We start from the raw sequence: 25714 nt of genomic DNA, 5'->3' as shown, positions 1-25714 counted from the left end.
TTATCTTCAAAGTTTTCCCCATTACACTTAGTACATTTGTCAAATCTGAGATTCCATTCTGGGAAACATTTTTCAAACTCATCTGTTTGGATGGCTGACAGCACCTCCCTCGTTTTTTCTTCACTTTTTCTACATCATCAAATCGCTGTCCTTTTATGTCCCTCTTCATTCATGGAAACAAAAAGAAGTCACGTGGAGCAAGGCCAGGTGAATAAGGTGCCTGGGGAAATAGAGGCAGCTGTTCTTTGCCAAAACACTGGTGCATTGAGAAGGCTGCATGAGCAGGTGCATTGTTGTGGTGGCAAAACCTGTCCCCCATCTGCCACAAATCAGGCTTTTTTGTTGTACACTGCTATACAATCTTTTAAGAACCTAAATCGAAAGCTGGATTAACAGTCTGACCTGGTGGAAGGAACTCCAAATGCACTACGAATCAACATTTTCATCTGTTCCAGAAGTTGACAGATATCCAGAAAGAGGTTTGTCATCAATCAACATTTCACCCCTTTTGAAATGAGGAAAGCACTTGTACACTTGAGTTTTTCCCATAGAGCTGTCCTTGTAAACTGTGTTCAAAATCACAACAGTTTCTGCATCATTTTTTCCAAGCAGGAAATAGCATCTCACAGTCACAATTGTTCTCTTAAATCGGCCATCACACAAAATGAGGTTCGAGCAAAATTGCTTTTACAAAAAAAAAATTCACTGTGACCAGAGAGAACCTTCCCGGGTGACGCCACCAGGTGCACTAACTCAGTGAGTTGGTCCATGCTCCCCTAGGGGGAAAAATGCATACTACAAAAGCTCTGCTCTACCTAAAGCAATTCTGGTTTTATTTGGGGGGTGGGGTTATCCCCTCATATGCATATACATATTCACATGCAAGCACATACATACATGCACGCACATATGTGAAGTGACTTCTAAAAGTTTCTGAAGAAAAAACCCCTCATTATCCTTTATTTCCATTTCCCCACAAACTTTATAAAACCCCCAGTATATTCACACACACACACCCTCCTCAGGACCTAGTGGGACAGATCCCGCTTTGCCAGCTGGGAGGCAGGTCAGCGGGTAAGCCCTCCAGACCTCCTGCTTGTCCTCAGGCCTGGCAGGAAGCCAGCACTTGGGGTATCTGCAGGACTTCCTGGCTGGCCTCCTCTGCAGCAGTGGGGTACTGGGGTCCAGAGACTTCCACATCAGCTGGTCCTTCAGCTGTAAACAGCAGGTGGGCTTGGGTAGGTACCTTTTCCACAGCCCAATGCTAGCCTACTCACTCCTGTTCTCCGGAAACTCAGAAATCAGCCACGCGTCCAAGATGGCGTGTCAGTGTTTTGTACACGTGTATCCGTCTTTCCTAGTCACTCTGGTGAAGTGTTATGTGACAGCCACTGTGGGTAGGGACCCGGGGAACCAAACCCCAAACTAAACCTGTGGCCGTTGAGTCGATGGTGACTCCTGGCAACCCCGTAAGACAGAGCAGCACTGCCGTGTAGCGATTCCCCAGCCGTGCGTGGTCTTTGGTGTTGCAGACAGAGTGGCTGGTGGGTTTGATCTGCCCACTGCTCAGGTAACAGTGGAACAATTAGCCACGATGCCACCTGGCTTCCCTACCAAGGGTACCAAAACCAAAGCCACTGCCATCCAGTGCATTCCAACTTGCGTCTCCGTGTTCCCTGAGCCCGCCCTCTCCACTCTCCACCCCTGGCCCCATTCCTCTGCCGGAACTACCCCTCACAAGCTCATCCAAGACCAAACACCGAGGCCCAAGTCAACATCATATTATTATGAAAAACAACATTTCTCAGCAGCAAACATGTCCATGCCCAGACTTGGGATTCTAAATCACATTCTCCAGTCAAAGGCCTCTTGCCTTTGCGAAATGACTGAGTCTAGGGCTGGGGCAGGAAAAACACAAGATGCTCTTGGGAAGTAAGTACCAGAAAGGAAGGGTGGGATACAGCAGCCAACGGGACAAGGTTGAATAACATAGAGCTGGAATAAAACTCAAGGTAGAGAAGACACGCACATGTGGGCCATACTGACAGCGACCAATTGAAGGAATGAATTGAGGGGAGAGAAGGGATGGCTTCTCCACAGAAGAATTGAAAATAATCGAAGGGAACGTCCCCACCGCTCCCCTTCCAAGAGGGGGTACGTACCCCTGCTCCCCTGGGCTGTGGGAGGATGTTGGGGTTCAATTCTAAAACAGCAAAGCCTAGAAAGAGGGCATTTCCCAGTAGCTCAGAAATAGCACCAGGAGAAGAGCACCATGCTTGGTAAAGTAGAGGGCAGCACAAGACAGACAGCCCTGCAACAAAATGAGTTGGCCCAGTAGCACTGATGGACTCAGACATCAGAACCACGAGGATGGTGCAGGACTGGGCAGTGCTCAGTTCTATTGGGCACAGGGCCACGATGAGCCAGAACCGACTCCGGGTACCTGACAACAGCAGGTGTGGCAGAGACCACCCTCACCAGTGTTGGAGGTGGTAGTCAATGTTGCCCAGGGCTTCTCGTGGGCATCATGGACCTGTGATGTGATGGGGCAAGGAAGTGGTTCTCAGTGGCATTCTTCCCCATTTCCAAACTACGGAGGACTTGAGAGAAACATTAGACAAACCCAGCTTCAGGATCTTCTACAGAACACCCGATGAGCGCTCTTCGTGACTGCTGAGGGTGTGGGGCACAGGGCAAGACAGAAACCATCACAGCCAAGAGGAGGCCATGTGCACTGTGGTGCCCTGGGTGGAATCTGGAAGAGAGGGAAAGCGCAACCATGGGCACCCTGACAAAACCCACGTCAAGTCTGGGCTGTAGTTAAGGTCATGCGCCAATGTTAATGCTTTAATGTGACAGAAAGACCAGAGCAGGTGATTATATAAGATGGAAGATGGGTGGGAGTTATTGTATTCTCTCTCAAAAAGGTGATAATTGTGCCACTAAAATAGAACAAGAACAAGGGTGGATACATATATATCCTAGATATAGCAATAGATTCTGAGCTCACACTTAGCTCTAAGCTCTAATTTAAGAACAATCAGTTCTAAAGATGTGGCCTTTCTCAATACTCGCCTTTACAAAGTGATCACTGAAGATATAGGTGCTATAGCAAAGCGTGGTAAAGAAACCAGATGGTGCCCGGCTATTAGAAAGAATAGCATCTGGGGCTTACAATGTATCTTAAAACAAGCAGCGATCTAAGAGAGATGTCAGTAAAGTTCACCAGAAGCAGCGCACCATCCATGTGATCCAAGGATTGTAAATAATAAAATCCAAGATCTGAGGAAGGAATTATATTAGAGATTAAATTCAGAGCATTTGGTTTGCATTAGGCTATGGATGACGTGGTAAATCCAAAATCCAATTGCTGAGTCCACATGGGGATTAAGCCTCCATTGAACTCCCTCAGACCATTGACCAGGCATGTGAACAGCCTTGCCTTCAGACAGAGTGCATCGGAAAGTGAATTGATCAGTTAGAAGGTAACCTCCTATCATTTGTTTTCCTTTTTGAGCCATTTTTCCTAGTTTTATTTGCTGCTTTCCTTTGGATTGAGGTTTTTCTGTGCTTTCTTCTTTTGGTGGTGGGGCAGTGGTATAATTTTCTTTGTATGAAGTCCAGGATAGGTAAATTTAGAGAGGCAATACCTAGATTAATAATTTCTTAGCATTATGGTGGAGGAGATGGAGGAGGGATATGGGGAGCTACTAATATTTAGTAAAAAATGAAGCGTTCTAAAATCTAGTGTAGTGATGAATACACCAACTCTCTAATATATATAAACCATTTAATTGTGTGGCACATGAATTACGTCAGTTAGTTGGTTAAAATAAAAAAATTTAAATCATGAGATGGGAGGCGGTTCTGCGGTAGAATTCTCCCCTTCTGTACAGGAGAGGGGAGGATGTCGGTCCCTACAGATTTAGTGTGCAAAACCCAAGGGAGCAGTGCTGCTCAAGCCTTCAGTGTCGCTACTGACTGGATTGCAGTAAGTGTGGTTGGGTTTCAATGGGAGCTCTGGGTTCGATCCTCACCATTGCATCTCATGCACATTGGATGGGACACCGGAGCTAACCGAGACAAAGCCCCAATGGCCAATGCTGGATCATACTGAGCAGCAAGCTCAGTAATGTAGAACTGGATTATAGCTGTCTATCCATGGTGGGTCGCCCGGGTCCCATGAGTCGGCATCGTTCTGTGGTAGGGAGTCTCGGGCAGGTGTTTTCTTTGTAAGTCGTGGAGGTTTGTTTATGGTGATGGTTCACAGCTTTCACCAGGGCTTGTAGACTCGGATGCACCAGGCACAGACCACCTGGCCGTTGACTCCCAGAAATAAGCCAGTGATCGTGGGGAGCACAGCACCTGTGGGGTCCACCTGGGAGAGGAGCTGACATGTGGCTGCTCACAACAAAGCTGAGGTTGAACCCTAGGACCGCTGGTCTCTCCACAGTTCACAGTCACCTAGGCCTTCCAGCGACCTGTCTCCTAGGTGAGGAAGCCTGCACCCTGGCTTCCAATGTCTCTGGACACCCAAGTCTACACCGGCTCCTCAACAGAGAAGTGGGTGAAGAAAGAGGCCCCTTTCCATTCCTGGGGCTGGGGGCAAACACCATGCCCAGCTCTGTCCCCACCCCTGGCTCACCTGGAGGCCTGTCCTGCAGCAAGGAATGACCTCGGACCTTCACTTTTGTCACATTTATTTGGACTTTAATAGATATCTATCTTTTCGTGATGGGAGGAAAGGGAGAAATGATACTGTCTTTTATTTTGTGTTTCTGGCATTTCCAGCTTTCATGGCATGGAGCGAGCGGGCCCCGGCGCGCGAGGCGGCCGCTCACGTGTAACCCACCAGGCGCGGGGTGCTGGGGAAAGTCTTGCGCATGCGCATGCACTTCTCCTTGTCGATGCAGAGCGTGTTGGCCTTGATGGCCAGTTCGTGCTCCAGCCGCGACTTGGTCATCACCAGCAGCTGCAGCGTGTCCTGCGTCTCTCGCAGCCTCAGTTTCAGGGTCTGCAGTGTGTCGTCGATGGTAAACACCTCGTTCACAAGCCTGAGGGGGGCGGGGGCAGAAGGGGAGGCACCGCCTATCAGGTTGTTCTGCACAGACGCACTCGCTCTGCACCCACTACTGTGTCAGGCACCAGCAGACAGACCACCCAGCGAGGCCTGACACACTTAATGGCTCAGTGAGAGGCTGGAGGTTCAGGTCCACCCACAGGTGCCCTGAACGAAAGGCCTGGCGATCAATAGCTCCCAAATCAGCCACTGAAAACCCGACGGCATACAGTTCTTCTCCGGCACACCAGGAGTCGGGCTGAACTTGATGGCAAGCAGAGTGTGAGGGCTGGGCAAGAAGTCCACAGAGAGGGTAGGGGAGTGGGGTGAGCTGGCCACCCCCCTGGAGCATGGAGTGGGGACTAACCTCCCAGAGGCTGCCTCTGTTTGGCTCTGAGGGGACTGTGGGAGGCCTGCCCAGCACAGGAGCTAGGGAATCATCCCTTGCAGAGCCCTCTGTGCCCAGAGGGCTGGGCCTTCCTGAAGCAGAGTCGGTCAGTGAGATGGCTGGCCTGGACCTGCAACCCCACAGCCCACACTCGGGCTCTGTTGGGACACCCCGCTCTGAACCTCCAGGACCTCAGCTTGGGCACTCACTTGAATTGCGGGATGTCCCTGCACAGCTCCACATTGGGGCGCCGGGTGCGGCACTCCAGCCTCGTCTGTGCCACCTTCAGTGGGCACTCCTTGGCCATGATGGCCCTCTCCAGCAGCATGATGGTGTTCTCCGCCTGGAAGATCTCCTGAAGCGTCTGCAGGGACATGAGGGCCGTCTGTCACCACTCTCCATGCCCACCCAGCCGCACCCCACCAACATGAGGACAGATCCTCCAGCCTCAGCTGAGAGTGAGCATCCCAGCCTTGAACACCTCCAGGGGATGGGCAGCTCACTCGTCCTCCGAGGCAGCTTCAGTCACCTCGCTTTACCCTGCATGCTGTGGAGGGGCAAGCCGCGAGGGTGGTTTGCTTTGCCACCTCCTCTTTCCACTCTAGGGGCCCTGGTGGCACGGCCAGGTAAGTACTGGATGGCACAGTCAGAGGTTCAAACCCACCAGTGACTTCAAGGGAGAAGGAAGGAAGAAAGGAAGGAAGGAGGGAGGGAGAAATGGATGGAGTGGTTAAGAAGGAAGGACGAAGGGAGGGAGAAGTGGATGGAGTGGTTAAGAAGGAAGGACGAAGGGAGGGAGAAGTGGATGGAGTGGTTAAGAAGGAAATAAGGGAGAAAGAAAGACATGAAAACATTTTCTATTCATAGACACATTCCCCCCAGTACAATGACACCGTGCACTATAGGAATGCCGGGCTCGTTCAGAGAGTCCATAGGTTCAACTCCTCACTGATAGGTGAGAGGTTCGAATTCACCAGAGGTGCCTTAGAAGAAAGGCTCGAGGATCTACTCCTGTCACTGGTTTTCCTTCTACTGCAGCCATTGAGAACTTTCTGGCCACATGAGGTCACCATCGTTGGAGTTGGCCCTACAGCAACTGTTTGATTGTGTTGCGGCCTTGTTGTTGCTGTGCCTGCAGTTTCTGGAAGTGTAGGTCCCAGGCAGGAATGCTAGGATGCCTCCCAGGGCCCTACACTGCTCTGTGTCTTGGTTTGCATGGAGGTTTCCTGGGTGGGCAATAAGGCAAACGCTTCCCAAGCTGTCAGACTGCCCTACACCGGGAAAGAATAAAATAGCCACCACCAGCAGCTCAAATCTAGGGAAAGACGAGGGAAATGGTGATCTTCCCGTTGGGTAGGTGGGACAGGGGCAGCACGGGGGTCTCTTATATGACATGTTCCATAATAAAAGAACACAGGAATGGCTGGAGAAGAAAATCAAGGACAAGTACACCAGCAAAGTCTACTCCCAGGAAGAGCCTGACTGACCACAAGCAGCCCAGAGCCGAGGGGCTGGGACAGTGCCTTTCAGGCCTCCAGCTTTACCTCACACCCTTAGCAAGTCCAACCCTCGGCCCTGAGCGGGCCGGTTTCTCTTGGTGCTCTTGTCTCACCAGAAGGTTCTTTGGGCTGGGTTGTGCTGATACCCCTCCCAGATCTAGTAGGACCCCAGTAACAAGGTTACCTCTACCCTCCTCTTCACAAGCTAACCAAAGTACCTTGCCACAATACCTGCCCCCAACACCCAAAGGACGGTGACAGAATCACCCAGGCCCAAAGGAGCTTGATGTCATTTGCCCAGGGACTCAATGCCACGTAGAAAGCCCACTCATCAGCCCCACCAAAAACTGCTCAACAAAGCCACTGCTTGAGGCCAACCTGCTCAAAGCTTTGAGTATCTGTCATCTTGGGTGTGTTCATGATCTTAAAACAGGTTGGCAGCTAATCAACATCTCCTGTCACTTCCTATCAGCATGTTGAGGGCAGCGATGGTTCACTGGTAGGATTCTCCCCTTGCATGCAAGGAGACCTGGGTTCGATTCCCTGCCAGTGCCCCTCAGGTGCAGCTACCACCTGCCGCCCAGTGGAGGCGTGTATATTGTATCCAGGGAGTTTCCAGACCACGGCAGACTTGAAGTCAGGCCTGGTGATCTTTAGAAAACCAGTCAATGGAAACCCTATAGATCAATTCACAATGGATCTTGTGGGTAGTGCAGGACTGGGCAGCGTCTTGTTCTTTTGTGCACCATTAGTTGGGGGCTCAGACTGACAACAATTCACAATAACAACCCTTTCAACGTGTAAGTTTTCCCAGTGAACAAGGTGAATAATTCAAAGAAACTACGAATGAAAGTCTACTAGGAGGATACTGTGGGTCAAACTATTGTTAGAAGGAGCCACTCAGAGAGAGAGATTACCTCTTCTATCTTCCATACAGCTCCCAGTGCCTACTCAACTGCAGCAAGACAGAGTAAACTAAAGACTCAAAGAGCAAGTGTTCAACAAGGCTGCGTGCACCATGACTCCATCTATCCAGAGACCAGAAGAACTAGATGGTACCTGGCTACCACTACCAACTGTGCTGACCCAATAGATGAGCCCAGACCGAATGGGAGAAACAAAATGTGGGCCAGAACGCAACTTCTTTTTAAAAAGCCAGACTTACTAGACTGATAGAGACCAGTGGAACCCCCAAGACCACCACCCTGAGGGACCCTTTAAACTTTGTATTGAAACCACACCCAGAGATCATCTGTCAGTGACATAACAATACCATCCAAGGGTGGTGGGAGGAAGTGCGATCTGACAGTGATATGGTGACTGACTCTTCATTTCCTCAATATGGTGTACCTTTCCCATTTTAGTTTCTTGGTCAGTGAGAGTGATTTTTAAATGAAAGGTCCCAAATCATACTCCAACAGGTTACATGTTTCAATATATCTCTTATATTTATTCTCTCTCTCTCTCTCCCTCTCTCTCTATTCTCATTCTCTCTCTCTCTCTCTCTCTCTCTCTCTCTCTCTCTCTCTCTCTCTCTCTCTCTCTCTCTCTCTCACACACACACACACACGTGTAGGTAGAGAGGGGACATTGGCAAGAGTGACCAGTCTGGAGTCCGGCCACTGGGGCCAAATCTCAGTACCCTTTCTGAAGCTGTAAGACCTTGGCAGAGTTAGGCATCTGCTCCCTTAGCTGGAAGATGGGCACTAAGTTATTCCCCGCCCCCCTCCCCCATGGGAGCGTTGCTGGGACAAAGTGTGTACAGCACTTAGAGGTCACTCTTGCACTTGGGCCCTCTGCTTCTCGATTACACAACCTGTAGGTTCAAAGTCCAGTGTCTCCAAGAAACCTCACCCAGTCCCCCTAACTAAAGCCAGACATCTCTCTGCTGTCTCCGTGAAGGGGTCTCCCCAAGCCTGGTGTCACCCACCCTGAGTGTGAGCTGATCCTAGGGATGGTGCAAGGTCCACTCTGCTACTGTCCAGGCCCCCTGCTCCCCACACCCCTGCCCCACCTCCACAGCCCTGGGGCTAGAGCCTGGTGCTGCCACGCTCCCCCAGCCTCCCAGCTCTCGTGCATCTCCTTCGCTAAAGACCTTCTTAAAAAGCACCAGTTTCATTTTTATGGCTCTCTGGGATGTGTCCCCAACATGCAGGAAATGGCACATTGTCCAGTGAACAGTTGGTTTGAGTTCTGACGTTCGCACACACCTGTGAGGCCATCCGCAGAGTCCAGCTTGCCCGAGTACCCATCACCCCCAGGTTTCCCGGGACTTCAGCCAGGTCTGGGCACTCCCGCCCCAGCCCCAGGCCACCCCTGCTCTGCTTTCTGTTACCATTGATCTGTTTACGTTTCTGGACTTGGTGTCAGCTGGGGGCCAGGAGGCCTGGAGCGTGCCACCTTGCATCACCAGGTGGTGTGTGCCCCCGTGACTCATTCCTTTGTCTCGCTCAGGACTAGTCCACTGCACAGGGGACAGAACCAAAGCCAGACCTGTGACAGTGGAGGCGCTCTCCTGGGACTCCATGCTCTGGGCCGTTTTCTTGGCTGCACACTCTTTGGGAAGCAGACTGCCCTGCCTTTCTCACTTGGTGCTAATGGATGGGTTCGAACCACTGATCTTCAGGTTACTAGTTGAGCACAAACGGCCTGTGTCACTCCAGGGCCAGCGTTCCTGTCCAGTCCCGATGATGGGCCTGTAGGTGCTTCCAGTGGGGGCGATCAGGAACAGAACTGCTGAGAACATTCATACATCTACACGTCTTTGTGTGAGCCTTGGCTCTCCTTTCTCTGGGGTGGAGACCTTGGCCGAGGAGGGGGTTGGCCAGATCACAGGCTCGATGCGTCTGGCTGTGTCCCCACCAACTGTGTGGGAGAGTGCCACTTCCGCCACAACCCCACAACATTTGCCGGAGTCAGAATGTGTCCCTTCGGCCAGTGGGGCTGTGGTGGCTTTGAGAAGTCCCTGGGCATTTCAAATGGCTGCTACCTGAAAGGTTAGAGCAGGGTTCCCCAAAGTGGGGGATGCCACTCACTGGGGTAAGGGTGGGGGCCCTGGAATGACTCAAGGGGGCTTGCGAAACAGATGCTTGTATTAGGGATCATGGGGCAAAAGGTTTTCATGGCCAGGGCATGGCAAGTCTTTGTCTCTTTTCTGAAAAGGGTCAAATTAGTGTGGGGACCTGTGAGTTAGAGGTCTGAATCCATGCCAAGGTACCTCAACAGAAAGGCCTGGTGATCTGCCCGAGAGATCCGCCTTCGGCAGCCTATGGAGCACAGTTCTACACTGATACACATGATCATGCTGAGTTGGGGTCGACTGGGTAACAACTGGTTAGATGCTCCTTTGAAGACGAGGCTCCCAGAAGACTGATCTAAGTAGCACCTAGTGGTGCCGTGGGCTGGGGCTGTGGGGTGGGGATATGGGAGTGAGCGTCTGAGATGAGAAGGCAGTGGCCCCCTCCCAGGATCCACCAGACCCAGCCACTGAGCTATTCTGCCCGGCAGGAGGCCAGCATTTCCCAGCAAAAGGAACTTCCAGCCTGCGCCCTCCACTACACTTCGGTGGGCCGGACAGAACTGCCCCGTGGGTTTCTGAGACTGCGACCCTTTAGGGAGTAGAAAGGGCAGTCTTGCTTCTGCACCGTGACTGGTGGTTTCAACTGTGGACAGTTAGCAGTCCATCTCTTAACCCAAGTAGGGAGATGTTGCCATTGAAAGAGCGGTTCATTCAAATCCACTGGGTATCTATCCTGCATTGCTAAATCTAGCAACACTCTCATTGCCAAAGTTGAGAAACGTGCACTGAGTGGAAGGATCGAAGGGATGGAGGGAGGGTAGAGGAGCCAGGGAAGGACCTCAATGTCCACATTTTTAAGCAGCTCCCCTAATGATCCATCTGTTCACAAACATCTGGGACCATCCATCCTTGGAAATATTGGGAACTGACGAATGGCGACGGGTCATGACATGGGAGCCTAGTGAGCATGACTAAGTTGTACTCTTGGACACGGTTGAAGTGGCAAATGCTTGGTGTCCTCCAGAGAAGGGAAAACTGCTGACAAGCTCGTGTGTTTGTCCTTGAGCCCGGGTAGCATCGAAGTTATGAGCTGAGTTGCAAACCACAAGATCAGCAGTTCCCAACCATCAGCGGCTCGGAGGGAGCAGGCTGTCTACTCCCATAAAGAGTTACCAGCTCAGAAATCCACAGAGCAAGTTCTGCCCTGTCCTATAGGGTTGTTATGAGTTGGCACCGACTCGATGGCAGCGAGTTTGGTGTTGGTCCTCCTGGGAGAGGTGAGACACCCACCTGCCAGGGTTGCACCGTGTGTCCCAGTGGCTCCAAGCTGTAAAATGCCCACACACCAGAACAGATCCCTGGGATGCTAATTCTTACAGGACTGGGCTCATAGCCCACAGGCTGTTTGTCTGTCCTTGGGGGCTGGCAGGTTGGTTCCCACACAGCAATGCCAGGGAACAGTTTTCTTTTTATGTTTTCCCCATTTGCCAGCCCGATTCATGAGGAACCCACGGTCTCAGAGCAGAGACAGTGTTTCCAGGGGCTGATGTTTCAGAAGTTGATCACCAGGCCTTTCTTCTGAGCTACCTCCAACCTTTGGGCTAGCAGCTGAATGCCGTTCACCACACAGGCACTCCCTGTTCACCCCAGGAAAAAAGCCTGGACAGACAGCTTCTCAACTTCACAAGGCCGCCTCCCAGCCTCCTTCAAAGTCTACCTGGGCAGCCTGCCACCCTCACCTGGCCCTCAGCGGGACACCAGAACCCAAGCACTTCCAGTGGTTAAACATTTATTCCCTGAGGCTGTTCTAGCCCAGAAGGCACGTGAGCTGGCAGACATCTAACCACTCAGTTGATCGGGAACACCCCTCTCAGCAGCCACACGGGGGGGGGGGGTGAGGAGGGGGTAGGTTTTCTCAGCCACCTGCCCTTGAGTGGAGGGAGGAGAGGTGTGGCAGATCCACAAAGCTCAGGGGCCCTGGCCCAGCCTAAAGCCAAGGCAAAGAAAGCCTTATATAGGTGAAAATGCTCTGATCGCTGCCGGGCCCGGTGTTTGCCCAGTCCACTGAAAATGCACCCCACCCTCTACCCACTGCCACCTGCACATCCCTACTCGGGGGTGGGGTAGGGTGAGGACGTTACTGAGGGTTTGGCCGTGATAGGAGCAGCGGTGCCTGCTAGCCCAGCCCCCTTCCTCGCAGACAACACTTCACTAGGTCAACCGGGGACCTGGCAATGCCCCAGGGGAGTGTCCTTTGCCACCCATAGCGACTCCTGGTGGCCGGGACAGTGAGCGGCCCAGAGGGGTTTCCAGGCTTTCCTCTTGACCAGAGTTCATGGCCAGGTCTTTCTCCCATGGAGCCCCTGGGTGGGTTTGAACCGCCAACTTTTCAGTGAGCATGTGAGGGCTTAACCATTGGCGCCAGCGGAGCCGGGCTCACCCCTGCTCTCCTTTCTCCACCTGCAAGGAGCCCTGCCAAGCCCCAAAGTCAGTGGTTCACCCCAATCGGCTGCTCTGTGGGAGAAAGAGGAGGCTGTCTGCTCCCTTCAAGATTTACCACCTCGGGAGCCCCAAATAAGGTCGCTATGAGTCGGAGCCAACTAGATGGCAGTGGGTTGGTTGGGTGGGTTCTCCACCCACTGGCCCTGTGCCCAGGCCCCCACCAGCCTCCCTGAGGCATAAGCATCGGGCAGCTGGCCGGCCTTCTGAGTCTGGGGAAACAGCTGCCGCTCACTCTCTCCTGGACACAATCATTTCTTCATACGCACACTCACAAATGGTCAGCTCTGCCGGCTTGATCACACATTTGCCAGTCTACAGTGAGCACCAGGCCGTGAGCCAGGCAGAGGGCCCAGCCGCTCAGCACACTCCAGGAACTCCACCTTGCAGCCTACAGGACCCCTGACTGGGCGCCAGGCTCTGCGGTAAGTAGTTTCCTCCAAGCACAAGTCCTTCCTGCCCCTTTAAGAAAAGGCCATTATGGGATGCCCCTGGCAGGGGCCATTCCCCAGGAAGAGGACCCAGCAGAGGAACTGGCAGGCTGTGCCATGCAGGGGTAGAATTCTCCTGCCAGGCAGGGCACTGGCATCCTGCCGGGATGGAAGCAGCCCAAGGGCAAGTTCTTGCTATGATCTCCAGGTGGAGAAAATAGGACCCTCTGCCTTTTGTCAATCGACTGACATGCCCCCGCCCCCACTCCATCACCATCTCCACCTGTCTATTATATGCAAAAGCAAAACAAACCCCTGCTGTAGTGTCTGTTCCCGCCCATAGCAACCCAACCTTCCAGGACAGAGTCAAACTGCCCTGCAAGGTTTCTAAGGCTGTCAGCCTTTATGGAAGCAGACTGCCTCGCCCTCCTCTCAAAGGGAGGTTGTTGAGTTTGAACCACCGACCTTTCCATCAGCAGCAGAGCGACTAACCCTGTCACCACCAGATGCCCGATGGGAATCTCTCTTCTCCAGCAGCAGCAGCAACAGCAGCAAAGGTTACTGACTCCTGAAGCTCCCTCGGGAAATAGCCGCTGGCTACCCTGTGATGCTTCCATTTTATTTTGTATCTTTCCGGCTCTGTGCACTTGCAGTGAGCGCTGTTGGTTTTCCATTTACACCACTGACAGAAGGCTAACCAGGCTGATACCAGGATGGCAAGACTTCAAGGCACTTGCTTTGGGGGTGTCATCAGATGAGACCACACTCTTGAGAAACAGATCTCACTGGGCAGCAGGAGGGTCAGTGGGTGAGAAGGGAGCCTTCTGAGAGACAGCCCAGCTCAGTGGCCACCACTTCCTAGCAAGCCTGGAGACGGAGAGGGCCGGGCCCCGCTCCTGTCCTGTGGATCCCTACTCATAGGCTTCCATCCAGTAACAGAAAAGGTGCCCACTGGGCTACAACTGCCCACACTTCTTATCGTTTTAATGTGAGTGACTCTTAACAGAACCTTAAAGCAAGCAGCAGTCAAGGTGGCACATGTCTGTGGCACCACAGGGAGGTGACCTGAGAGGGACTGAATGTAGGAACCCTCCCTACACACACACACACACACACACACACACACACACACACACACACACCACACACACCCCCACCACCACCACCACCACCACCACCACCACACCACACCCCCTGAGTGTCCCTGGAATGCAGGTGAAGCACATAGATTTGGGGGTGGGAAGGCAGAGCTGGTGCTAAGTGCTGGCACGGCTCCTGACAGCCCCCTGTACCACTCCCAGGCTGGCCCCTTGCAGGAGTGGGGTGGGAGGCTGGGAAGCCGCTGTTGCCCCACTTCCCACGTTCCCTCTTCCATTGCTGGAGCCAGCCTACCTGTGGGCTTTCTGGGGATTTCCCACAGTTCACAGCGCTAAGTCCAGACTCAGCCAACTAATGAGTCACACCTCACATCTATCAGCCTTTAGTGATGGGCATCCTACCAAGAGAGGTTCCCTGAACCCTCTCATCACAGGACTGCTCACAGGGCCATCTTCCTTCAAAAGTGGGAGGGACAAAGGTGGGACTTTTGCCCCTGCCCCCACCCCCTAAATAGGTTGCAGAAGCCCGGGCAGTCTAGTGTGTGGGTTCAGGTGTTATTCTGAACTGGCGGTAGGGGGGGGTTGTGGGGGGGTGGCATTTGTATCATTATGGTGGGACTGGGGCCCCTAGAGCCATGCAGAGTTCAGCCTGGCCTGATGGCCTCAGTTTCCCCTCCTAGGCAAGGCCTGCCCTTTCTGCCTCCTCCCAGGGCAAAGAAGAGCTGAGAGCTCAGTGCCTGGACCTCCAGGGAGGACCAGCCTTGCTCTGGGTTCCAAGCTGGATGGAAGCTTAAAAGGATCACGGATACAGGCCCCTCTTACTTTCCCAAAGTTCACTTTACGCCACTTGGCTTTTCTGTAGCTTGCCTTATTTTCCCTCACCGGATGCAGTACAAAGAGGATTTTTGTTTTTATGGGGAACAGGCTGAATTGTCAACTTGTTTTTGCTTGGCATTTACTGTTATGGGGGCTTCTCAGGAGGCCACGTGCACCCAGAGAAGGGAAAGCGGCCTTACCAAGCTCCTTCCCGGGAATAAGACAACACAGACATTTGGACTTATATCTCAAAATGCCCACACTGAGCCGCACGCCTCCCAGGATATCTTCACCATGACGCCCTTTCGGTTTCCCTGACCTGTCCCCACTTATCCCTGGGCCAACGTGATCACCACTAGTCAATTGTTCTCAGGGCGAGTACCTCCTAGTGTTGCTGTTTCCCTGAAAAGCCAAAGCCAGACTCACTGCCATCGAGTCGATGCTGACTCCCAGTGACCCTGTAGGACGGAGGAGAACTGGCCAATCTTTGCAGGACCAGACAGCCTCGTCTCTGTCCCTCACAGTGGCTGGTGGAGTTGAACTGCTGACGTTGTAGTTAACTACCCAACATGACACCCACTGTGCCACATGGCCCCTTGTCCACTATTTGGTGGGACTGTCAGCATATTTTACACTTCAATGGTGATTTCTATGTGCCAGCTAGGAGTCCAGAGCCATGCAGAGTCCCACCTGGCCTGATGGCCTCAGTGGTCAATAACTCAAGCCCACCGGGCATTCTTTGAGAGAGATGTAGAAGTTGTCTTCATAAAGATGTATGGCTTTGGAACCCCCAGGGGGAAGTTCTACCCTACCCCTGGGTCAGTCGCCCGCTCACTCCATGGCAGTGGGATTGGTTGTGCCAAACATCTTTCTGGGGGCTTTGCGTAAGCATCAGACAGGGTGCTCCCTGGACACGCCTCCCCAAGCTGCAGGGGGTGAGAGGTGGGGGTGAGGAAGTAAGGCCATACAGACAAGGCCATCGGAACCCCGCTATCTGAATCCCGGCGACAGCGCAGTGAAGATGGGCAGCCTTACTCTATTGTCCCAAGCTCTCTGAGCCTTCCCTGTAAGGGGGTTCCCTTCCCAGTAAGGGGGTTCCCACCCCATTCTAGGTGGAGGAGAGGCTGAGAAGATCGAAGGAGCTCCATCCCCTTCAGCTTCCTGCTCAGGAAGCTGAGAGACCAGCACTCAGAGCAATGGAGCTGCAGCGTGCGTGCGTGCGTGTGTGTGTGTGTTTGTGTGTGTGTGTGTTTCCCATAAACACACCATGAAGAATGCCACCATACTCCACTGCTCACCATAGCACGACTACCCTAAGTGGGGAAGGTGTCCTGAGCACCCTGGGCCCAGCCCCCAGCTGGAGGGGCTGCCCAGCCCTCTCCTCCCCCTCTTCCCCCCTCTCCAGGAATGTTAACCTTTAGGCTCCCACCAAACCTAAGAACTAGGGAAGAGGCTCCTTCACACACTGCTGGGCTAGTCTGGCGGCTAGGAAGGCGTCTGAGGATTGGTTGACAAGCTCACCCCATGGGAGGAGTCTCAGGGACCCAGGCAGCTGGCCCTGCCCACCAGGGTGGGAGCACCAGGGAGCTGGGAGAGAAGCTGGCTGGTGGGAGGGAGGCTGCTTAGCACCTCCTTACACAGCTCCCAGGCTGTGTGGGGCATGCAGTGGGCTGCCAGCCCCAGCCCCCACGGGTGGAGCAGCCCGGACAGGTCCCTTCCTCTCGCTGAGGCTCTGGGGAACCACACCGATCGATCTAGGAATGCCCCCTCTCTTCTGTTGTGCCATGTGACCGTGAACCAGGCACATAACCTCTCCGTGCCTCAGACACACATGTCCTGGGAGTTCTTAAACTCCTTCCTGCTGCTGGACCCTGAAGATGGGACAACGGTCCCAACTCACCCACAGGGTCATTGTGAGGCTTCTGATGGAAACCAAACTCACTGCCACCGAGTCGAAGCCAACTCATAGTGAGCCTGTAGAGCAAGGGAGAATTGCCCCTGTGAGTTTCTGAGACTGTCACGCTCTAGGGGAGAAGAAAGCTTCAAACTACTGACCTTGCAGTTAGCAGCCCAATGCGTAAACACTTTGCCACCTTAGCACAGTATCATTTGCTTAGCACAGAACCCGACATCATTCCAGAGGCCTGTCCTGCATCCCCCCTTGACAAGGTTTACTCTGAGATTCTTCCTTTGAAATCATTGTGCTTCCTTTTTTTTTTTTTTGGTAACTCGGTCTGCAGGCAATGTCCGTCCCATCAAGTGGGAAGAGAGCGACGTTTCTGGGGCAGTAGCAGGCTTCCCTAACAAACTGAAGACTAAATGCACCCAGAAGAACCAAAGCACACAAGCATGCACACGCACGCCTGCGTGCACACACACCAAAACCACACTTACACACACAAACACACTCTTACACAAACACACAGGCACACACACACTCATACACATACACACAAAAGTACACACTCATACACATGCACACACATGCAAAAAACACATACATCCACAAAAACACACATACGTACACACACAAAGAAACACACTCACACATACAAACACACAGGTGGTCACTCAAGAGCTGATTACATACAAAACACTGTTTTTCCGTCTCCTTCCAGCCAAAACAGGCCATGTGGTCCTTCAGGAGATGGAGGGACTGAGGGGCAATCAGACCTTGGGTGCACGCCCACCAAAAGCTTTGTACAAGAGCGTTGTTGGCAATAGGCAGGGGCACACTCCTGTGCCTTGTGTGCTAATCACAACAGCAAGCAGACAGCAGCCACCCACTGCATGGGCACCGTGCAGCACTAGACGACGATGACAGAAGGACACCACGCACCACTAGACATTGATGATGTCAGTTTGAAAGGCCTCCTGATGTGGTAGGTTCGGAGGACCATATGCTGAATGAATTAAATTCATTACAAAATGACAAACATTGGATGAGATCACAGCTAGGGAAAACACGTAAGGAAATGTTTCCCTACCTAAGAAACAGACGTAGATGGCGACTGAGGGTGGACAGGGAGGTGTGAAGGGAAACCTAGAGGGTAGACAGGCATTAATTGGGTGAAAAACCAAAATCCAAACTCACTGCCATTGAGTCCACGCTGATTCCTAGCAACCCTCTAGGACAAAGTAGAACTGCTCTCGTGGCTTTGCAAGGCTGCAGCTTTTTGTGGGAGCAGAGAGTCCCCATCTTTCTCCCTCAGAGCAGCTGGTGGTTTCAAACCGCTAACCTCACAGTGATCGGCCTGATTCATAACCACTGTGTCACCAGGGTGAAGGAGAAGACAATATCCCAAAAGAGGAGGGTGGGAGGAAGGGGGCAGCAATGGGAGAAGCCATGGAGAGGGTTGGTAGGTTGCTTAAGTTGTTGACTGCAAAAATTATCTGATCAAATGATCTAATCTGTAAACCCCACCTAATCCACAACACAAAGTCAAAGAAAAAGCCGGCTGGTGACCACCTTGCAGGGCCACCCATGGAGGCCTGCACTTGCCATGGAGAGTGCAGCAGTAGAACATGAGTTGGCAGTAAGGGCAGGTGCCAGGCCTTAGACGGGTGACAATGCCAGCCTTCACATGATCTCATGCCTGTGAGATCCAACAATGGGCCAGACTCACCCAGGGTGAAGAAGTCAGAAAGCTGGCCCCTTTGGACGGGGTGTTGAGGAGGTTTCTGGGAGCCAGCAGAGGCTCATGCCTTTAGTTCACAGCAGGGACGCGGACCCTCACCACGGACGGTAGGCATTTAGAATCAGGGGGAAAATAGGGATGTGCCCTGTGCTCTGTAGGATGATTTAGGGGTATTCCCAATGCCCACCCAGAGATGCCATGGTTGGCCCATCCCAACATGACAACCACATGGCCAGCTGTCTCCTGAGGGCAAAAGCTGCTCCCCAGAGCCACAGAGCGGAGTGCTGTTGACAAGAGGAACACAGGTGTGACCAGTCCTCAATTCTTCATGACGTACACGCAAGATTAATGCAGGCACATCCTATGTTGTGATATGACTCGAAGGGTTTAAAAGCAACTCTAGAGAAAAACAATTTAAATATGTAGGTTCAAAATAGGAAAACTGTGACATAAATGTTTGCGAGAGATGTGACTGTATCCTCAAAAGGAGCCCTGGTGGCTCCCTGAGTTAAGGAGAAGGTTGGTGGTTCAAATCCACCAGCGGCTACATAGGAGGAAGATGAGGCTGTCTGTTCCTGTAACGATTTATAGCACAGGTGCCCAAACTTAAATGACCTACTGCCCACTTTTCAGAGGGAAAAAAAAATGCTCAACACCCGCCTGGCCATTAAAAGCTTTTGTACTCTAGCCTATAACCCCAGACAAAAAGTAGATGTTGCCTTCGGCAGCCCCTACCCCAACCCCCACTGTCCCAGCACCCACCCCTAGGGGGTGAGACCACCCACCTTGGGAAACACAGTCAGTCTCAGAAACCTAAAGGAGCAGCTCTCAAGGTTGCTAAGAGTCAAAATCAACTCCCCACGCCTGGAGGGGTACCGTACAGGGGGCTCCAAGTTTGTGGGAACATAGAATTAAAAGATAAGGCTGCAGGTTGGTTAAGCATTAGACTGCACCAAACACAAGGTTGGCAGGTTAAACCCACCAGCTCCTATCACGCACACAAACAGCCTCAGAGACCCTCTGTGGGCCGCTGTGCCTTGGAATGGACTGGGCAGCAAAGGGCTGGCCAGTGTGTACTTGAATGTGGTAAAGGGTGTCCTGTGGGAATGAAATGCTCTGGGACTAGACAGAGCTGGTGGGCACCCAGTAAAGGCTGCTGCATTGCTCACTTGGTTCATTTTATGTAAATTATAAATCAATAATCAATTGATCAGGCACACTCTTATCTCCATCCCCAAGGTCCATCACTATCTTTTCAAAATTCAAAAGGATCTATTTCCAAATTCACTTAATCCAACCCCCTGGATATTGCAGAGGTAACCTTCCAAGGGGTCACGAAGGTTCATCTCACACAGTTGGAAGTTGGCGGGCACTCCGACCCCAGTCTCCCGCGTCTCCTCGTGGCAGTGTTAGGGGAGAGGGCTGACTTCCTTCTGCGCCTCTGGAATCTGCTCCTAGAAGCAAGCCAGCCTGGCAGACAGCCGGCCATTCCTTTGGCCACATCCCCTGGTCCAGAGCAGAGCCAAAGTTCCTTTTGTCAACTGACCCCACTTCCAGACAGAATTCCCAGCTTCTTTGCAGAGTGTCCTGGAGGTGGGGGCCCTGGGCGGGAAGTCAGGAGACCCAGGCTCTCATCCAAACCCTAACAAAAACCAGCTGTGGGGCCCACAACCCCACTCCAAGGCCCGACTGCTTGGGGCCTCCGTTTCCTTGTCTGGTCCATGGAGACCTAAGGCCTTCCTCGCTGGGCACTCCCAGACCAGGCAAGTGGGGACATCCAGGTATGTCTCCTCTGTCCTAGAGCTGCCGCATCTGTGCCCAGCCTGATCCCGGAAGGAGCTCATAGGGAGAGGCCACACACCAGGTACCATGTTTGCTGTCTACACCAATTCTGAGCTGACTCAAAAGGAGGAGCCATGTGGCGTAGTGGGTTACGTGTTGGGCTGCTAATCCCAAGGCTGGCAGTTCAAGTCCACCAGCTGCTCCACAGGAGAAAGGGGAGTGAGGCTCTTTGTGCCCATGAAGATTTCCAACCTCAGGAATTCCATCCCATACGGTGACCATGAGTCGGAATGGATTCAATGGCAGTGGGTTGGGGTTTGGGCTGCAGGCTGGACAGAGGAAGTCTGTCGCTCCACGCAGCCCATCTCCTGCAAGGTGCTGCTCCTAAGGTGTCTCCGATGGTCAGAGACACAGGGGGAGGGCCGGATGTCCTCAGGAATTTACTGTGTGGACAAGAGCCCAGCCTTCATTCACAAGACCTCAGCCTGCCCACGGGCCCCACCCCTTCCTTTCAAAGCCAGAGAGAAGGTAAGGCCACTGGCCTGCTCTAGGACCTCTTTGCTGCAGGCTTCTCTGCGTAACCCATAGCAAGGAGTCATTCTGACTCGCAGCCGCCCTACAGGACAGCGCAGCATTGCCCCAGGCAGTTTCCAGGGCCACCATTTGGGTGGGAGCAGACCGCCAGGTCGTCTTCCTGCAGAGTGACTGGTGGTTGCCAACGGCCAGCCTTTTGGTCCAGCCACTGTGCCATCAAGACTCCTTCCAAAGTGGGCAGTGACGGGAACAGCAGTGCCTCACCAAAGGGTGACTGCCAAGATTCATTTAGACCAGCGGTTCTCAACTTTCCTAGCGCAGGGGCCCTTTCATACAGTTCCTCATGTTGTGGTGACCCGCAACCATAAAATTATTTTCGTTGCTACTTCATCACTGTCATTTTGCTACTGTTATGAATTGAACAACCACCACGAAAAGGTTGTTCAACACCCAAAGGGGTGGTGACCCACAGGTGGAGATCCACTGATTTAGCTCATCCTCCTTGTGGCTGGCACATAGCAAATACTCTGTAGCTCATGCTTTCTCAACCTCAGTACTCTCTCTCTAGCTACCCACCCACCCAGCCATCCACTCTCCACCTAACCAGCCATCTGTCCATCTATCTATCTGTCCATCCATCTAACCATCATCTACTCAGCCACCCGCCCAGCCACCTGGCCAACCATCTATCAATTTGTCCATTCATCCATCTGTCTACCCACTCATGCACTCCCCCACTCATCTATTTATCGTCCACCCATCCATCCATCATTCTATCTATCTACCCATCATCTACCTCTCTACCTACCCATCCATCCATCCATCCACCCATCCATCCACATATATTTATCTATCCAGGAGATGACCCAAATTAGGATTTCTTAGCCTATTGACATTTGGGGTTGGGAGCCCTGGTGGGAGTGGCTATGCCTTGGGCGGCTAACTGCTAGGTCAACAGTTGGAAACCACCAGCTAGCTGGTCAAGAGAAGGGTGAGGCTTTCTACACCTGTAAAGAATTAGTCTTGTAAACACAGAGGGGCAATTCTTCCCTATACAGTCACTATGAGCTGCCATAGATTCGATGGCAATGAGGTCGAGGTTGTTTTGTTTGGGTGGGTGGGGTGGGGTGGGGTGTTTTGGTGTGAAGCATGTCCCGGGGTGCACTGTGGAAGTTAGTAGCCTCCTGGGCCTCAGTCACCAGATGCCAGTAGCAATACCCCTCATCATCCCCAGATCTCCCAGTTTGAGAACCTCATTCTAAATCCTCCCCCCCCCCCCACTGTTGCTAGTACTAGCGTTCAGGGAGCAGGGGTGGGGTGGTTGCTTATACTATTCTAAACCACAGGCTTGAGAGTCGACTGGGCAGGGTAGGGGTGGGGCTGGGGAAAGCGCTAGGCAACTCACTGGCCTTAGTTTCTTCATCTGTCATATGGGGCTAATGAAGCCCACCCCATCCATGCCCCACGCCCACCCCAGGCTAGAGGCACAGACAGTAGACAAGAAGAATGTCCTGGGGGCGCTGGCTTTACACTGTCAGCAAGGGGACAAACTACCCGGAGTTCTTTCTTGCAGGGAATGCCAGAATCCAGCCTGGCACTTTGCAAGGGGGGGGCTGTGTGTCTGGCAGGGTGTCTCGCTTTGGGAGACAGTCTACCTGCAGCTTGGTTTATGACAGCCACGAGCCTTCCCTAGGCCACAGAGTGACGAGGGGAAGATGAATAGAGAAGTTCCAGCTGCCTGCTTTTGGCTTCAGGGTGCTTTCTGCAGCCTTTGCGAATTGATTGTTTTTTCCATTGCATGAAGCCAAGGGGTTTCCACGGAGATGCCTGACTCAGGCAGCTTTCCTCAGTCTGCCCACCCGCTCAGGCCGGGGAAGCAGTTTGGAATTCCTTGCCTGGTCCAAGGGTGGGAGATGTCCAGGTGTAGCCTAGCACAGGGTGAGTGGCAAGAAGGCATGGACCCTCACCAGGAGGACAGAGTGAGGCAGGAAGCCCGAGCAGGGTCTGCCAGCCTCAGCACTGTTGGTCTAGGGTGAGTCTCCCAGTAGGTACAGGGTGAGGGGCGTCCTATGCACTGGATGATAGAAAGTAGCATTCCTGACCCTCCAAATGCCAGGACCCAACCCCAACCCAAACTGACCCAACGTTTCCATGTGTGCTTTGGGGAGTAAACTTCACCCTAGCCCAGAGGATGGAGTTGAGCCAGCCCCACTCCCAGTGGCTTCTGTCCAGAAGCAGTTCAGCTGCCTTCAGACGATGCACATGTCAGTTGACAAGAGGCTGTCTGGGGTCAAGGTCCTAAAAGCACTAGAGGGATCAGGAGCTGGACCCCTGGCTAGAGGAAAAGGTGGTGTGCTCATGTGACAATCATGGTCATCCACTGCCTCCGGACTGGAGGGTCTAGCTCCCTTTCCTGCTGCTGGTGAGGCTCTTCTCCAGTTCAGTGATCTCCTCGGGTCTAATTCAGACAGTCATGATATTCTTCAATCTGGGCCCCCATTCTCCGTATCTGCGTCCAAACCGCCCCTCCCTCATTAACACACCACCACTTGTCTGCTGCTCTGTCCTATTGTGGTGGCGGGCGTGTTGCTATAAACACACCCTGCTGGAAGTTATATCACGGATAGTTCAAATACAAGCAGGGTCACACACAGGGAACAGGTTTCAGTAAAGCTTCCAGAGTAGGGCCAGGCTCCCAATAGGCTGCCCACTTCCTAGGAATCAGCCTCTGAAAAGCCTAAAGATGGCATCCCAGCATCGTCAGTAGTTCCTGCAAACCGACTGAGCAGCAGCAGAACATTGTCAGAGCGAGTGCCAGGAGAGGAGCCCCACAGGGTAGAAGGCTCTCAACATCTGCCTTCTCAGAGGAGAGTGGGCCATCGCCATGTGGGTGGAGGAAAGCCTGAGAGAAGAGAGCCTTTGGGGCCTGCCTTTGCTGGTGGCGCATAACGCAAAATGAGAAGCAACAGCTGAAAACGTCAATTAATTGGAACTTGGAATGTACGGAGTATGCATCTTCCAGAAAGCCAGAAGTTGTTCAAAATAAAATGGGGCACATAAAGTTCTGTATTCTAAGCACTGGTGTCCTGGAAGGACTGGTGTGGTCCCTTTTGAATCAGAAAACCCTCAGGTTTCTATGCTGGGAATGAAATAATCAAGAGGAATAGTTTGTACTCATCATCAAAAAGGGAATTTCAAGATTATCTTGAAATAGAATGCTTTCTGACATGATAGGATAACATCCTCACACAAGGAAATCCAGTCAATACAACTACAACTATTATTCAAATGTGTGCACCAACCACTAAAGCTAGTGATGAAGAAACCTATCAATGTCTTCAACCTGAATGTAATCAAACTGCAATCAAGATGTATTGATATTATTGGTGATTGGAATGCAAAAGTTGGAAACAAAGAAGGAACAGTAGTTGGAAAATATGGTCATGGTTATAGAAATGAAGCCAGAGATCGCCTGATAGAATTTTGCAGTATCAATGACTTATTCATGGCAAATATCTTTTGTCAACAATACAAAAGGTGACTATATACACGGACTTCTCGAAATGGAATACACAGAAGTCAAATTGTCTACATCTGCGACAAGAGACGATGGAGAAGCTCAATGTGAGCAGCAAAAACCAGGCCAGAGGTTGCCTGTGAAAAAAGACCATCAATTGTATACATGGAAGTTCAAGTTAAAGCTGAGGAAAATTTAAACAAGTGCATGAGAGCCAAAAGACTACCCTGACTCTATTTCATCTGAATTTTGAGACCATCTCCAGAACAGATTTGATGCGGTACACACTAATAATAGAGTATCTGCTAAGCTATGGGATGGCACCAAAGTCATCATCCTTGTAGAAAGCAAAAGTCACTAAAAAGAGAGAGAAGAAATAAGATCAAAGTGGATATCAGAGGAGATGCTGAGGCTTGCTCTTGATTGTGGAGTAGCTAAGGCAAATGTTAGAAAGGATGCCGTCAAAGAGCCAAGTAGAAAATTTCAAAGGGAAGACAAAGTAAAACATTATAACGAAATATGCAAAGACCTAGAGTTGGAAGAACCCATTCAGCATATCTTATAGAACTAAAGAAAATATGCAAGCCTTGAGTTTTAATATTGAAACATTCTATGGGCAAAATATTGAATGATGAGGGAAACATCAAACGAAGATGGAAGGAATACAAAGAGTCGCTGTACCCAAAGGAACTAGTCGACATCCAACGACTTTAAGAGGCAGCATATGAGCGAGAACCAATGGTGCCGAAGGAAGAAGTACAAGCTTCACTGAAAGCACTAGCCAAAAGCAAGGCTCCAGGAATTGATGGACTAGCCACTGACATTTTTCAACAAGGCAATGAAGTAATAGAAACACTTACCGTATATACTCGTGTATAGGCCATGTTTTTCAGCACATTTTTTAATGTAGTTTTGTGGTAAAATTAGGTGCCTCGGGTAATATTTGGGTGAGCTTATACTCGAGTATATATGGTACTCATCTATGCCAAGAAATTTGGAAGGCAGCTACTTGGTCAATTGACTGAAAGAGATCCATATTTCTACTCATTCCAAAGAAAGGAGACCTAACAGAATGATCAAATTATAGAATAATATCACTTGCTATCACAGGAAACTACAATTTTCTGAAGATTATTCAACTGTGGTTGTAGTAGTTCATTGACGGGAGCTGCCAGAGGTTCAGGCCAGATTCAGAAGAGGACCTGGGACAAGGGATAGCATTGCTGATGTCAGATGGTTCATAGCAGAGAATTCCAGAAAGATGTTTACTTCTGTTGTATTGACTATGCAAAGGCATCTGGCTGTGTGGATCCAAACAAATCACAGACAGCGTTGAAAAGAATGAGAATTCCAGAACATTCCCTGTGCTCCTGCAGAACCTGTATAGGGATCGAGGGGCAGTTGTACAAACAGACCAAGGAGCTACTAGCGCATG

At 51.7% G+C, this 25714-nt stretch overlaps 1 protein-coding gene across 1 annotated transcript in view; it reads right to left on the bottom strand.

Annotated features, from left to right (window-relative positions):
- Positions 1–4837: 4837 nt before the first annotated feature.
- TEKT5 (tektin 5) overlaps positions 4838–25714 on the bottom strand; it is a 54047-nt gene continuing 33170 nt past the window's right edge. The window contains exons 6-7 of the mRNA XM_075528218.1: positions 5657–5811; positions 4838–5054 (exon numbers count right to left, since the gene is read on the bottom strand). Of these exons, the coding sequence (XP_075384333.1) occupies positions 4838–5054; positions 5657–5811 (372 nt within the window). The remainder of the gene's footprint in view (positions 5055–5656; positions 5812–25714) is intronic.

Source organism: Tenrec ecaudatus, chromosome 12 (assembly GCF_050624435.1).
Source record: "Tenrec ecaudatus isolate mTenEca1 chromosome 12, mTenEca1.hap1, whole genome shotgun sequence".
Lineage (NCBI taxonomy): Eukaryota > Metazoa > Chordata > Mammalia > Afrosoricida > Tenrecidae > Tenrec > Tenrec ecaudatus.
The sequence above is the reverse complement of the archived record's forward strand: the minus strand, read 5'-3'. Positions and strand labels throughout refer to the sequence as shown.